Source organism: Cydia pomonella, chromosome 11 (genome assembly GCF_033807575.1).
Source record: "Cydia pomonella isolate Wapato2018A chromosome 11, ilCydPomo1, whole genome shotgun sequence".
Taxonomy (NCBI): Eukaryota; Metazoa; Arthropoda; class Insecta; order Lepidoptera; family Tortricidae; genus Cydia; species Cydia pomonella.
Window position 1 is genome coordinate 11,851,299 of NC_084713.1, and position 15,910 is coordinate 11,867,208.

Genomic DNA, 15,910 nt, shown 5'->3' on the forward strand with positions numbered 1-15,910 from the left:
AAAAAAACCGTTTTTAGGCGCAAAAATTTCACTTACGATGCCGAAAACGCGAAATTGCGTCCTTGACAACGTAATGCCGCGGACGCGAATTCGCGCCCTTGAAATAGGTTAACCTAATGCCGCGGACGCGAACTCGCGTCCATGAAATGTTAACGTAATGCCGCGGACGCGAATTCGCGTCGTCGCGTGGAAGGCGGCGGCACTGCGTGATGAGTAAAAATATGAGGCGTCGGCAATGAATGGGTTAATTATCCTAGGGACTTTTCATGTATCGACTACTATGTATATACATATATCGATACAACGTTGAACACAACATATTAAAAAAGATTAAAAGTAGAGGTAAACAACAGGCGGTCTTGTCGCTAAAGAGCGATCTCTTCCAGATAACTGTTGAGTACCTAGTTGAAATTGTGAAAAAGATATGCAATAAAAACATTAAAAACCTAATAGTTAATAATCTCACTTTTTTCTGCAGCTGACTACCAAAAAATGACAACGAAAATGATTAAAATGAAAGGTTCTCATATCGAAGCTATATTATACGACTAGAAAGTATAAGAACATTGATCTTGAGTTGGCTATCTCGGTAACGCTTCGTCTTCTAGTTTAATGGCTTGCAGAGCAAAGAATAAAGTGGTGGAACTGATCCAATACCACTTGTTTTGGAGTATGTTGTAGAAGTTGCCGAGGACCGCTTCCACATGGCAACCATCTGAAAATAAAAAGAAATTAAAAAATACATATACCTATACCCGAGACGAGATGCAGTGGCGGGGCAAGATCAAAATTTTATGTGGGCAAGGTACATTTAGCGACGCCCTCTGGTGGCTCAAGAAATAACGTGCATTTTTACGCCGCCTTTGCCGAGAGCAATAGCAGAATAACATACTACGTACTGCAAAAAACTATTTATTTCTTACTTTCATGTCTTTAGTTACACTCACTTTAGCACTCGGGACAATTAAGACAAATCGATTGATGTAAGTATCATCACAATCGGGCCGTGCGTTCGTTGAGCTTGTCACAAATGAACAAACAAAAAAACATGCATAAACACATGACCCCCCTTTGCCTTGCTCTTTTTTTCCTTTTATCTTCATAAAAGTTTGACGATGGCTACCCCTGAACTACATCAATCGACAAATAAGAGACACTATCTAGCTGACAACTTTTTTACGTTATTCGGTTTAAAATCAGGGGACGAATGGAAGAAGAGGGGAAGGCCTAGCAGTAGGACGCAATAGGGTCGTAATAATAATAAGTCCCACTAGCAGCCACCGCTTATCATTAAAGAAAACTAGCCGAACGCGATCCGAAGTTTCGGCAGTATTAAGTAAGTAAATATTCTTTATTGCATCAACAAATTATACATTTCACATACATGTAAAACTACAAATAAATTTAAAGGAAAATAGAACCAGGTCACAACAGGCGGTCTTATCGCTAAAAAGCGATCTCTTCCAGACAACCTTTAGGTAGCAGGAAATGTAGAACTCATACAAAAGGTAGTGCAAGGAGCTAAATATGGAGGCTATCAAACACAAACACACATACTAATACACTAATAAATATACAATATAATATAATATATATTTATACTTACATATATACAATATATAAAATGGCAACTTAAGGCAGAGATAGAAAGTATAGTTTCAGCTGATTTTTGAAAATGGGGAGTGATTTAGCTAATCTTAAATCTACTGGCAAAGCATTTCACAACCGAACAGCTCGGAAGGTAAAAGAGCTATTATAACATTTTGAAGTAGATGAGGGCGGCGCAAGAATATGAGTCTGAGAACAGTTTTTGGCGAAACATGTTTTTTTTTGTCTAAGTCAGCCGAAACTGAAACATCGGTCGGACACTAATTACTATGTCGACTAGTTAAGACTTAACTGTACTCACTTCTCTCTAATAGCAACGTCATTTCGTTCGGCGTGGTGAACTTCTCATATTGGTGTGTGCCCTTTGGTAAAGCGTTCAACACGTTCTCCGCTAAGCATATCGCCGTGAACTGTGTCAACCTAGTTCTGGTAGGAGTCGTGAAGAAAATCCTCCCGCCTGGCTTCAGCGTGTGTATGCAGGATTTGATGAACAATTCCTTTTTGTCGTTCTCGATGTGTTCTATTATTTCCGAAGCCACTACTCCGTCGTAGACGTTGGCGTGATCTTTTGCGTGTTCCTGATAACAACATTACATTACAAAGACAGTGGACCACAAATACAATGTACGATCAAACGAAGCGCCTCCTAATTTAATAACGGAGGAATTTAAACCTTCGGTACAATATTTACAGTGCACATTTAAGTGACAGCGCGTAAATGTGGTTGTCATTTTAATAAACACAGCGCATAAGGATAGTTTTAGCTCCAAATGCGTCGTTCCGTGCGCAGAAACGGCGCCATTTATGTCAACGGCACATGCAGTTTCGAATGAATATTTAAGATGTAATTGTTAGAAAAAAAAACTTTTTTTTTCTAAATAACTACATACTTACTAAATATACATGTAGCCCATGTAGGTATACCAGATGAGACAAAGGATTATAGATTCAGAGATTTAGGCTGCCTTAGCACTGAGGCGGAGATGAGAGGAGTCGTGCGGGAATCAACCAATAGCATTGGTTCTCTTCTCCGCTCCGCTGGATTACCTGCAACCACGCTATTGGCTGATTCACGCACGTTTCTCATCTCCGCCGCTCATCTCTGTACAGAAGCAGCCATAAACGCTCGTGTTAAACAGTTTTTAGGGTTACGTACCAAAAAGGTACAAAACGAACCCTTATGGTGCGACTCTGTCCGTCCGTCTGTCTGTCTGTCACATCGCTAAATATCTCGTCTCGAGAACCACTTAAGCTATCGATTTGAAAGGCACATTGAAATTTATTCTATTTTTATTAATTAGGGAAAATGCCTCATATGAAGAGGGGGCAAAATTTCAATCTAGTGACTAGGTCAAGTTTGAAAGAGCTTAAATTGTACATTCCATTTTCATAGAGAAAAAAAAAAAAGATATATGAAAGAAAATCTCTGAAGTTTACTGACGAAAAATTATGAAACTTTTACATAATATTAACATTACTATACATTTTACAGGAAAAATATAATTAATCTCGGTAAAAAATTTTTAACTAACAAAAAACCTTTCCGAATTCAGATTGCAATTTAACCAACTTTACGTGTGTTTGTTATGCATGAAATTTCTATGAGATTACATTAAATACACCTTATTTCAAATAAAAGATCAATTTTTGAAATCGGTTCACATGATAGAGAATTATTCTCGAAAAACCAACATACGTGCATTCTTCTTCTTCTTCTTTGTCAGGGGCTATGTAAGGCTCTACAGCCTAAATATCACTGCGACCATTCCTGATCTATTGTGATCGCCACCTACTACAACTCTCGATCCAAACCTGCAACTTCAAACAGCTGCAGGATCTTCTTGACCTCGAGAGACCTTAAATTTCTTGTTGTATATATTTCTACGCCAGTGATGGCAGAATATGCTGTTCTATACTAAAAAACAACGACACCAAAATTGTATATACCATATTCTATGAAATAAATTAATTATGAATTATGACCCTAAGGGCCTCCGCTAGCTGGCGCGGGTGCACGGAGCAGACGAGCGGGTTAACGAAAAATAGTATGAGCAACGCTAACTGAAGCGGACGCGTGCGGCGGATTTCACCTACAAATAGCACCCGCGTGCATGCGCACGCGGCGGGCATCCGCGTCAGCTAGCGTAGGCCCTAACTCCCCCGGACGCAATGTGTGTCCGCCCAGGATTAAGTCACGAGTGCGCATTTGGCAAGGGCATTCTGCGAGGATGTGCAAAGGCGTCTCCTCTGCCTCCATACAGAGTGTGCACCGCCCCATGTCACGTTTCCCCATAGTGAGCATGTGCTTATTTAGGCCGCAGTGCCCAGTAAGCACCCTTACCAAGTTGCGTAGTTGGTTCCTAGACAGCGCTAAGGCGTTCGACGCCGCCTTTTTGCTGAAGGCCTTGGAATGATTCAAGCCTGTAGTTTCTCTCCAGAGTTGAATGGTTTTGTAGTGACAGTAGGTCTTTAGGGTGAGCCGCGTTAGGCTTTTGGGAATACCACAAAAAGGCTCAGGACTGAAGTTCTTCCCCTTAGCCCCGGCTCGCGCGAGTTCGTCGGCCTTTTTGTTTCCCGCGATACTCGCATGCCCCGGGACCTAACGTAGAACAACCTTGTTCCTGGCTCCAAGGTTGTTCAGTAGCTGCCTGCAGTTCTCGACCAGCCTTGATGTAGTAACATCAGAGGTTAGGGACAAGAGTGCCGCCTGGCTATCCGAATGGATATAGATTGTATTTTTGCCGTAGTTGCATTGCAGGTTGATTGACGCACATTCTAGAATGGCGTATACCTCTGGCTGGAATATAGAGCAATAACGTCCTAGGTTTAAACCAATGCCCTTCCTAGGCGCTTCGCCATATACTCCGCAGCCTACTTCAGATCCGGATTTGGAGCCATCAGTGTACCACCTCAGGCTTCCTTCTTTCCACTTGATTTGACCGTTTGACCGGTCCTCCGTTTTGGGGAGTTCCACTGAGTAGAGTTTGTGTGGACAAAATTTGGGTGCCATCGTGTCGGACGGCATCCCAAGAACAGGAATACTCGTATCGTGTATGAAATATATAGGAGCCAGGAAAGGAACACGGGAATATCTAATTAAAAAGGCAACTGCACGTCCGTTCGTATTGAAAGATGTATTTCGGAAGAAAAGTAAAACTACCACCAAATTATGACATTAAATAAAATAATGAAAATCTTAACCTACCCGCGGGTTCACTGACCGAGCGATCAGCCGTGATACGTGCCCATGTATATACCTTCGGTACTATACATGTACATATATCACACCCTACCACTTAAATAAAACTACATCGTATACGGTCGTTGGCCATGTACTAATATGGCTAGTAAGGATTCTGTGAAAACTTCTCCTCCAGGTCAGATAAAATTAAGCCTTAAGCGAATAATAATAAGACTGACATGGCCAAGCCGTTCACACTATATATATATTACTATACAACAATTACATATTACCATAGCAAATTAATAACAGAACTTAATTCCTTAAATAGGTAGGTATCGTTATCTAGAAAGTACAAACCCGTATTATTCTTTACATTTCAAACTAATTCTATGATTACAAATAAGCACTTAATATAATATGGGATCACCATATCTTTCTACGGGCACTGGCACACGTTTAGGTATCGGAGGGGGTGGTACAAAGGCGGGCTCCGGTGGCGCACACGGCTCAGAGTTCTCATGGTTATCGTAGTCCGTCGCTGGGCACGCCCTTATAGCTAAGCGTGAATTATTGCGTAACTGATCTATATGCCTTTTAATAATTTGACCGTTTTCCCTTTTGCACCAAATAATTACGTGAACCTAATTGTTCCGTGATCGTACCGCTAACCCATTTCTCCCCTTTGCTAAAATTCCTAGCCCAAATATTATCACCTACACTACACGACCTCGAGACGCCCCCTGCATTTTCGCGCTGTCCTGAGCTGCGCGGCGCGTGCACACTCGTGCGCCGTGGCGCCGGCGTCGGCGCGCAGAAGATCCAGTCGGGTGCGCAGACCTCTTCGCTGTAGCAACCTCGCCGGTGACTCGCCCGTGCTACTGTGAATAGAGTTCCTATACGCCAGTAAATATGACTGGAGCGCAGCGTCCACGTCTTGCTTATCCCGTAGCGCCTTCAAAATGGTTTTTTTGACAAGCTTTACTGCACCTTCGGCTGCCCCGTTTGAAGATGGATGATACACCGGAGAGTACGTTTGTTTTATGCCATTAAATTGCATGAACTGGGTCAGTTCTCCGCTCGTGAACGGCGGGCCGTTGTCCGATACCATCATCTTGGGTAGCCCGAAACGCGCAAATATCTCCCTTAAGACTCTGATGACGTCATCTGCCGTCGTCCTCGTCATTTGTTTTACTTCGATCCATTTCGACGATGAATCCACGACCACTAAATAGGTCATGCCGTGTAAGGGTCCTAGGAAATCCATATGCAACCTACTCCAAACTTCTTCGAGATATGGCCAAGCTTGTGGTGCAGCTTTGGCAGGGGCCGGTGCTTCCAAAGCGCATGTGGTGCATTCCCGACACGTTTTCTCGATTTCAGCATCGATGCCGGGCCACCAAACATAGCTCCGGGCGAGACTTTTCATCTTAACCACTCCAAAGTGGCCTATATGCAGCTCACGCAGAACGTCATTTCTTAACGCCGTGGGTATCACCATTCTGTAGCCCCACATGATACATCCTGCTTCTGAGTACAGTTCGTGACGCCTTACCCAATACGGCTGCAGCTCTGGATCGTCGCACTTCGCCGGCCACCCTGACTGTAAGTACATAAACACTTTTCTTAGTGGATGATCTGTTTTTTAAATTGGTTCTGACTTGATCACTAGTAATTGGTAAGAAATCCTGTACGAATTGTACATATGTTACCTCTGTCCTATCCGCTGCCTGTTTTCCCACAGGTAACCTGGACAATGCGTCAGCTCCATTTTTGTCCGTAGGCACATATTCTATGTCATACTGGTAACCGGATAAAATTACCGCCCATCTTTGTAGTCTGCTCGCGGCCATCGATGGAATACCTCCCTTATCTCCAAATATGGAAACCAACGGCTTATGATCGGTCCTTAGCAAAAACCTTCGGCCGTACAGATACTGATGGAATTTTTTTATACCAAACACAATTCCCAAAGCTTCTCTTTGAATCTGAGAATAATTTACCTCCGCCGCATTGAGCACTCTGGACGCGTACGCAACAGGCCTTTCTGTTCCATCTGGCATCTGGTGCGAAATCACCGCCCCCACGCCGCTCGAACTCGCATCTGTAGTTAGACATAAAGGGAGTTCAGGGTCATAGTGCGCCAACACCGAACTGGAAACCAAACAACGCTTGACGGCATTAAACGCTTCCGTACATTCCTTGGTCCAAATAAACGCAGCCCCCTTCCTTAATAATTTGTACAATGGTGTTAACGTCATACTTATATTTTTAACGAATTTCCCATAGTACATAATCATTCCTATGAATGAGCGAAGTTCGGTTACATTGGCCGGAATCGCCATGTCCTTTATGACTTTAACCTTTTCTGGACACGTGTGAACCCCTTGTTTACTAATACGAAACCCTAAATACGTCACCGATTCCGCGAAGAAAGAACATTTTTCTTTCTTTACTTTCAACCCAAATTTCTCGAGGCGTCCTAGCACCTGATGTAATGTATGCAAATGATCCTCCCTGTCTACTCCTGTTATAATTACGTCATCCAGGAAAACGCCTACTCGCGGTAAGTCTGCAAAAAGTTGTTCTAGTTTCCTTTGAAATATCCCCGGACTCGATGATAGCCCATAGATAAGCCTATTATACATATATAAGCCTTTATGTGTGTTGATCACCGTATATGGTTTAGATGCCTCGTCCAACTCGAATTGCGCATAAGCTTGAGACAAGTCAATTTTTGAAAACGTCTCACCCCCGTGTAATTTGACCAGCAGGTCCTCCACTCTCGGCAAGGGAAAACGGTCAATTTCTAAGCACCTGTTCAGTGTTAATTTATAATCGCCACAAATCCGAATACCTCCATCACGCTTAACTACTGGTACTATCGGCGTGGCCCAGTCTGACGTTTCGACCGGCGTGATAATGCCGTCCCGTTGCAACTGGTCCAGCGCGCGCTCCACTGGCGCGCGCAGCGCGTACGCCAGCGGCCGCGCGCGCAAGTACACCGGCGCGGCGCCCGAGCGCACGCGCAGCGCCACCGTGCCGCCCGTGTACCGCCCGAGCCCGTCCGCGAATATATCCTTATACCTAGAAATTAATGAATCCATAGTAAGTTCCAATTTGGTATCGATCTTATTACAACTAAACTGCTCCAAACCCATTGTCAATTCGTACAGCCATTGTCTTCCTAACAATGGGTTTTTGCCCCGTCTATAATAAATAAATCTAAATATATCTCTTTGTTTTTATATTTAACTATTGGAGTGATTTTACCGACTGGGCGAAAATCTCCTCCTGCGTAATAGTTAAGTAATACATTCGATGTTAAAATAGGTACATTTTTAAATAATCTTTGATAACATTCTAGGCTTATACACGAAATGGCACTACCAGTGTCAACTTCCATTTCTAAACATATTCCGTTAACGTCCAACGTCAGCATAAACGGCTTATAACGACTTAAACTGCCTACAGATAAAGCGTTAAATGGTACCTCGTTCAACAACTCCTCCTCGTCCTCTTCATTCGCGTCCAACGCATGCACTCTCGCTCCGGTTTGTAGTCGGGGACACATCTTCTTTAAATGACCTTGCTGCATGCATACGCGACAAGAATACATGCGAAATTTGCAAGTCGTCGCGTCATGACTGCCGCCACAAGCACGGCACTGGCCCTGATCGCGACCGCGCGGCGCTCCTGCCGCTCCCGCTACGGGCGCCGGCCTCGCCTGCGCGCGCCCGCCCTAGGCCTGCGATGCCGCCTTGCTGCGCCCCGCTGCTTGGTTTGCCCCGTTAGCCCTCCAGGTTCCGGACGAACCCGGTGTTCTGGCCCCGCTTGCCGATGCGTATAGTACTTCCACGACCTCTTTACTAGTGCCGCGCCCCCTACTATCGCCTGCCGCGGCGTCTTTCTCTGCTGCCTCCATGGCAACCGCTAGCTTCCAGGCCTTGGCGAATGACAACCCGTCTTCTATGAACAACCTCTGCCTAATCGTATCGTCCGCTATGCCGCATACGAATTGATCCCGCAAATTATTTTCCAGTTCCGTCTTAAAATCACAATATTTAGTCAACTTTTTTAAATCCGCAACATAAACAGCCAACGACTCGCCTTTTTTTTGTATTCGTTGACGAAAATTTGTATCGTTCCGCCATTATGCTCCTTTTAGGCTGTAAATGATTCGTCCTCAGTTCTTTTAACACTTCATATTTCTTTGTTGACGGTTTGTCCGGCGTACACAATGTCACTAGTAACTCGTAACTTGCACTGCCCATCACTGTGATTAACGTAGGCACTTTCAAATCGTCCGTTACACTATTCACGATGAAATATTGTTCCAACCTATCCACATACAACGCCCAATCGTCCGCGCTAGGATCAAACGGTTGCAACTTTCCAATCGACATTATAACACTGTCTTTTCACTGCCGCACGCTTAATTGTCCGAATTCGTCGCCAAATGAAATATATAGGAGCCAGGAAAGGAACACGGGAATATCTAATTAAAAAGGCAACTGCACGTCCGTTCGTATTGAAAGATGTATTTCGGAAGAAAAGTAAAACTACCACCAAATTATGACATTAAATAAAATAATGAAAATCTTAACCTACCCGCGGGTTCACTGACCGAGCGATCAGCCGTGATACGTGCCCATGTATATACCTTCGGTACTATACATGTACATATATCACAGTGTACTGATTCCCTTAACAGTCTTAGAGTTTGCGATAACCAGTTACCTCTCCTCGCACCCGCTATTCTAAGCATGCTAGATTTCGCCTCCAATTCCAAATGCAGGTGAAGGGGCGGCAGATTTAGTACCTATGGCCTCTAGGGCTGCCGTCGGGGAGGATGACATGGCTCCAGTGATGATAACACAGGCAGTTCTTTGCAGACAGCTTCGCCACTGTTACCTTTTGCGTCGTTTTTCTGTATCATGCTACAGAGGCGTAAGACACTATCGGCCTCACTATAGATGTGTACAGCCATAAGGCAATTTTGGGTTTTAGACCCCATCGATTGCCTGCTAGACGACAGCATATTGCCAAGGCTGATCTAGCCTTTTGTATGATTCCGTCCACGTGATTGTTCCAGGTCAGTTTCTGCTTCAGTAATATCCCCAGATATTTCACCTCTGTTGAGACCGGAATATTTTTTCCATTCATGACAAGCGGTTTAAGTTTGTCTAGTTTCCGCTTGTTCGTGAATGGAACTATAGTTGTCTTATCTGCCTTGATAGATAATTCATTCTCTCCACACCATTTATTTATGGTGTTGAGAGCCCTCTGCATAAGGTCTGATACAGTACTTTGGCAGTTGCCCCTCACCGTCACAACAAGGTCGTCTGCGTACCCCTGAGTTTCGATTCGAAGCTCCGCCATCTTATGCAGAAGTCCATCCACTGCAAGAGTCCAGAGCAGGGGAGATAGGACACCCCCCTGCGGGCAGCCTCTCACAGTGGTCACTTCGATTGTTGTGTTAAGCAAGTCTAGCCTAACCACTCTACCTGAGAGCATGCTTTGCATACGTGCATTACATCGCGCAAATTAGTTAGAAAATTTGCCGAGAGATGGTACTGTACACAAATATTCTTAGTATAGGTACTTCTGATCAAGTCTTTCGCCTTTATAGTTACACGAGATAATTTAAAGTTTGTACGGAACCCTCGGTGCACGAGTAAAACAAACTCGCACTTGACCGGTTTTTTTTATTTACATGTGGCTTCTTAACAGTATACGTACCAAAGCCAGCGGCTTTATTATGGTCGGCGTTTTATCACCTGTCGCGTCACTTTCGCACTTACATACTTGTTAGAACGTGACAGGCGTAAAAATGCGACCATATTACAGCCACTGATGTGCCTTCATTCCTTCATTACAAAGGTCGTGGTTAATTTTTCTGTTAGAGTGCTAGAGGCTGGGAAATTATAACTAGCATGAATTGTTTTTATTCAGTCGCCATTAGGTTGGCTTTGATTGGAAAACACTGGCACTATTGATGCTAAATAATTATTTGTGTTCTGCAATTATAATTATATATATTTGTAAATATTATCTGTTCACATGGGGCAGTAAATTAGCTTCCTAACAGTTCTCTTCGCACCATAAAACAAAACATATTGCTTGGCTCAGAGAAAATAGGGTAAACCTGCCTATTCTTGGCGCTCCTCCAAAAGGCTCGTTTCCTAATGGAACAGAACAGGTCTCATTACATAACGTTCAAATGTTTATGAGGAACACGAAATCTGCTGTATAATGGTGGTTCTTGTAGATGGAAAAAATGCGAATTTTTATTTACAATAAGAATATAGATAATGGATATATACAGATTACTGTAACTGGCTTAAATACAGTGAGACAACTGTTACATATTAAATTTAAGAGTCACAAACCTAGCCGCAGGGCCGGTTTTCGGCCTAGCCCAAGGCCCGGGCTTAGGAGCCCAGGCAACCTATCAATGTTTTTGATATCGAGAACGGGGTCCCCCGAAATTATAAGTGCCGTACCATCAGTGTCTAGAGGCCTTAGGTCTCAAAATCTGAGCCTGCTAGCCGCCACCATACAATCTAAGTGACGCTCTCATTTTAAAACGACATTCTGAAACAACATGAACTTTCAAGTAAAATATCTATGTTTGGAGCTAGTGTTCGTTTCTAGAAATTGTAATACATACAACAAACCAGAGAGAGTAAAAGTTTTACATAAAAAACTACTACTCGCTAGTTTTTAACCGACTTAAAAAAAGGAGGAGGTACTCAATTCAACTGTTTTTTTTTGTATGTATGTTACTCAATATCTCCGAGAATCGTGAACCGATTTTCAAATTTTTTTTACCCCGAGATGGTCCCGTTGGCACCAAGTCGGGGTCTGATGATGGGATTTTGGAGAAATCGAGGGAACTCTTCAGATGTTATAGGTATGGCACTTTTGGTAATTTTTGAAGTCGGTTTTATTTTTTGTTAAAAAGTTTTATTATGTGTATAACAAATTCTCATGGAATCTAAGAGTGTATGTAGTTTTAAAATTATAGTATAGCTTCCATTTTATTGGAGCGGCTTTTCCACGGCGGGTTCATGTAACTCTTAATAGGAGAAAAATAGAGAATTTGTATGGAGAGCGGTCGTCCACTGTCGTCTTAAGTGTATGAAAAAAACGTACAGAATGCTGCGCCGTTCATGACCTCACTACAATCCAGCCGTGAGGTCCGGGAGTTTGACATATTACAATCCGGGTCTTTAGAGCTATCTTAACTATCTTTTCATTCACTGTTTTAGCGGTCTGCGTCCATTTACAGGTCAATGTCATACCAACAGATTCTTCTCGGTCATGTCATAGTCGTACTTAGATAGGTGAGCTGCGCAACTAGTACAGGATAACCAGAGATGTCCCAAATCGTCGGCTTAAATCTAATTCCATATAATTCCATTTCAAGGACATTAGATATTAGCTATCTTAGCCAATAATTCATGCCTAAAGTTGCAAACAATGTGTACAGTCAATTCAATAGGCGATCCGTCTGCTCGTTTGCTTCCTCTATCATAAAAAAAACAAAATAGGCTTCTTACTGGGCGTAGGTACATTGAGCCAAATCAGCACCACAGCATCATAGAGCGCTGTCCGAAATTTGTTGTATAGCGAGTTTACCTCAATCGACATGTACAGGTCATTAGAATAAAGATAGTTTATTTTCCAAGTAGGCAATTACAGTGCACTTGTGAACGTCAAATAAAGCTATGCTTCTTCTGAGCTGCCGGCGGTAAAAGGAGACGCTATCATATCTAAGAATATTACTGTTTTAACTTGTTTTGTTTAATCTGCAGATACGTATATATATAAAACTTTACCAATTTGCATGTACTCTATATAAAGAAAAATAAAGTACTTATTCTGATTTTACCTCAATCGACGTGCATATATATGAGGGCCGTTTCCCAGGTAAAGGCGGGTGCGCCTGGCTGTGTTCTTGCGCCATTTCTATCAGCTCCTTGCTGGCGTCGACGCCGGTCACCTCGGCGCCGAGTTTGGCTAAAGGCTGGAATGTAAATATAATAATAAAATTTATAGAAAGGAACTGTCTGAAATAAGTTTCGCATTACCTGATTTTTTTTTCTTTAACCAAAGCACATTTTCTATTGTGTATTAGTACAATAGAAAGAAAAATACATAATTCTTATTAAATTACTTTTTTCTATTCGGCAGACAATAGACATTTAAAATAATTGAGAATCGAAAACTAACTATTGTCTTTAATTTTTGGCTAGATATGTTATTTGTAGATTTTAATTTTTAGCTTGTACTAATAATGATAAAGTCTATCTATATTATTTATGATTTAAATATAATACAATGAGATTGTTAAGATAGAAAAGCAAATAATAAATAACCATATGTCAAGCTTACTTTGAAATACCTGGAGCTTATTTTGGAGAATAACTAAAAGTGGTCTTAATGATACTAAAATATGCATCTTTAACACAGTTTGTTTTAGTAAAAAATAAATATAATTCCTAACATTATTAAGCTGAAGAGAAGAAAATGAAAACGAATTAACCATGCTTAAAGAACCAATGAAACGTTTCCAATTGTTAATGTAGGTAATAAATGGATGGGTACTCCTCAACATACCATTGAAAGAATTCCTCCTCCACACCCAATATCTAAGATCTTCTTTCCCAAGAGAGGTGTACTGGTTCTCTGATCTGGTGGAGAGTGCACTAAGCCGTCTCTTACAAATGGCACTCTGTAACAAAGAAAAATTCTGGCAATTAGCAACTCAGGTGACCCATTCTATAATCCAGCAATTGTTGACATAAAATATGTGAGTGAACCGTTTTAATATGTTTTCAACCACACCAACTGGTAAAGGCACTCTTGATTGTTCTAAAACTAACGAGAAAGTTGCATTTTATCCACACGTGGAGCAAAGTAATATTGTTTTGTTTCCTTATGTTAGCTAGTAGAATTGACTTTTAAATGATGATTTTGAATGATATTTTATTTATTATGTTCATTTGGATTTGATTTAATTTGATTTTTTTGGTAAGTATTTCATAGTTATCACTTGAATCTTTCACTTGCTTGGGTATCAATATTAGCACGAGTGGTTAAACAACAATTTTGCCCTTTAGTAAAAATAATAACTATTAATATGTCTGTGTCTTAAGGAAGTCTTGTGATTTGAAGACTAAAATATTTAAAATTCAAGATCCAGTTTCAAGCAAAGTCTTGTGATTTGAAGACAAAAATATTTAAAATTCAAGATTCAGTTTCAAGTAATTTAGAATTGCCTGTCAGTATCTATAATGGAACTTTTTATTATCCTAATATATAGAGTCAGTATGAGTAAATCAAGACTTGCCTAATCATATTGAAAGCATGTAGTGCTTTCATGGGTCCGTTGGGATCCCACCATTGGTCACTTAATTTGGCATGCAGCTTGACATCCTCAGTATTAACAGTAGATTTGTCTTCATTCTCTTTCTTGGCTAATAATGTTGAATACCCAAGTGTGTGAGTCTTTGGTGACCTTAATGTTCTGAAAAAATAATAATAATGACAATACATTTTTAGTTACTTGTAATTAAAAAAGTTTTTTAGGTTGTTTTTGTTACACAACCGGTCTGCCCTAGTGGGTAGTGACCCTGCCTATGGTCCCAGGTTCGAATCCTGGTAAGGGTATTTATTTGTGTGGTGAACACCAATATTTGTTCCTGAGTCATGGGAGTTTTCTATGTATATAAATATGTATTTATATTTAAATAAATATTACATTCTTACATTACACAGATCCATTAAGTCCCACAGTAAGCTCAAGGCTTATGTTATGGGTACTCAGACAATGATATATATATACTTAAATATATGGAAAACACACATGACTCAGGAACAAATATTTGTGCTGATTACACAAATAAATGCCCCATATTTATCTATATACAAATTTAAATCAAAATATTTGCCAAAAATATGTATACACTTCCCTAATATATGGGCCGTAAAGTCGTGTATACATATATTTGGCACTTCAATCATGTCGATGTTTTCAGATGTGACTGTACCCATAGCACAAGCTTTGCTTAGTTTGTGACTAGGTTGATCTGTGTAAGATTGTCCCTAAATATTAAAATTAGTAGTTAAAATGCTATTTTACAATGAGAATTATATTCTCACAAGCTACGTACTATGAATTATTAAACCAAGAAACGGGTTTTAAGTATATTCTAAAAGTTAAGTGTAGGATAAAATTAAAAACATGACGAATCTATAAGGGTTCCGTTTTTTGCCATTTGGCTACAGAACCCTAAAAAGTGTAAAGGACAAATGGAGGTAAAGGATGTGGATGTGAATGATAATAAGATGATGAGTGACAGAGAAGTATGGAAGAAAAAGACATGTGCTGACCCAAAGTAAATGGAGCAAGGGCAAGCAAATGATGATGATGAAGTGTTAGTTCAGGTTTTGTTATGAAAATATTATAATGAATAATTGCATATATTGTTTTCACTTCATTGCATATTCAGAATGTACCATAACATGATAATGTTTTTTTATGCAGTAGACCATCAGTAGACATACAAATGTCAACAAGTTAGTGGATAAATAATAACAATACAACCAACTTATACCAATGTCTAATTGTAATACAGAGCAATCAAACTGGTGATAATCAAACCGGCATTATCCCAAAATCTTAGTAAATATTCCTTCAGTACGACAGCGATACTGAAATATACATTTCACGTCTTGAAACTTACCTATGTTGCACAAATAAATATTTGAATCTTTGTACTTACAATAAGCAAAACATATTTTTACTAGCACGAAATTGAAGCGAATTCATCTTGGCTAATAATGTGTTTATTCCTTATTTTTGTTTAGAATGACGATATTTCATAGTTTGCTGGTGTAAATTTTTAATCGCCTTTTAAGTGCCCGAAAAACGGTTCTTAATTACAGATTAACACTGGTTAATATTATGTTACAGATACTTATTGAAATATTTTTGTCTCACAATATTTATATCTTTCCTTTCTATAACATTAAAAATAATATTTTTAGCTTAACTCGGCTACCCAACAACCACTAATTTGAAGAATTGAAGATTTGACGCGACGCGAGTGT

The 15,910-nt window shown here is 40.7% G+C and overlaps 1 protein-coding gene across 1 annotated transcript; it reads right to left on the reverse strand.

Annotated features, from left to right (window-relative positions):
- Positions 1 to 521: 521 nt before the first annotated feature.
- LOC133522846 (ubiquinone biosynthesis O-methyltransferase, mitochondrial) lies at positions 522 to 15,834 on the reverse strand. Its single transcript, XM_061858309.1, has 6 exons — positions 15,583 to 15,834; positions 14,148 to 14,324; positions 13,415 to 13,529; positions 12,687 to 12,821; positions 1,910 to 2,186; positions 522 to 715 (listed from the first exon to the last, which is right to left on the reverse strand). The coding sequence occupies exons 1-6, from the start codon at positions 15,627 to 15,629 to the stop codon at positions 582 to 584; spliced, it is 885 nt and encodes a 294-aa protein (XP_061714293.1). The 5' UTR covers positions 15,630 to 15,834; the 3' UTR covers positions 522 to 581.
- Positions 15,835 to 15,910: the final 76 nt, after the last annotated feature.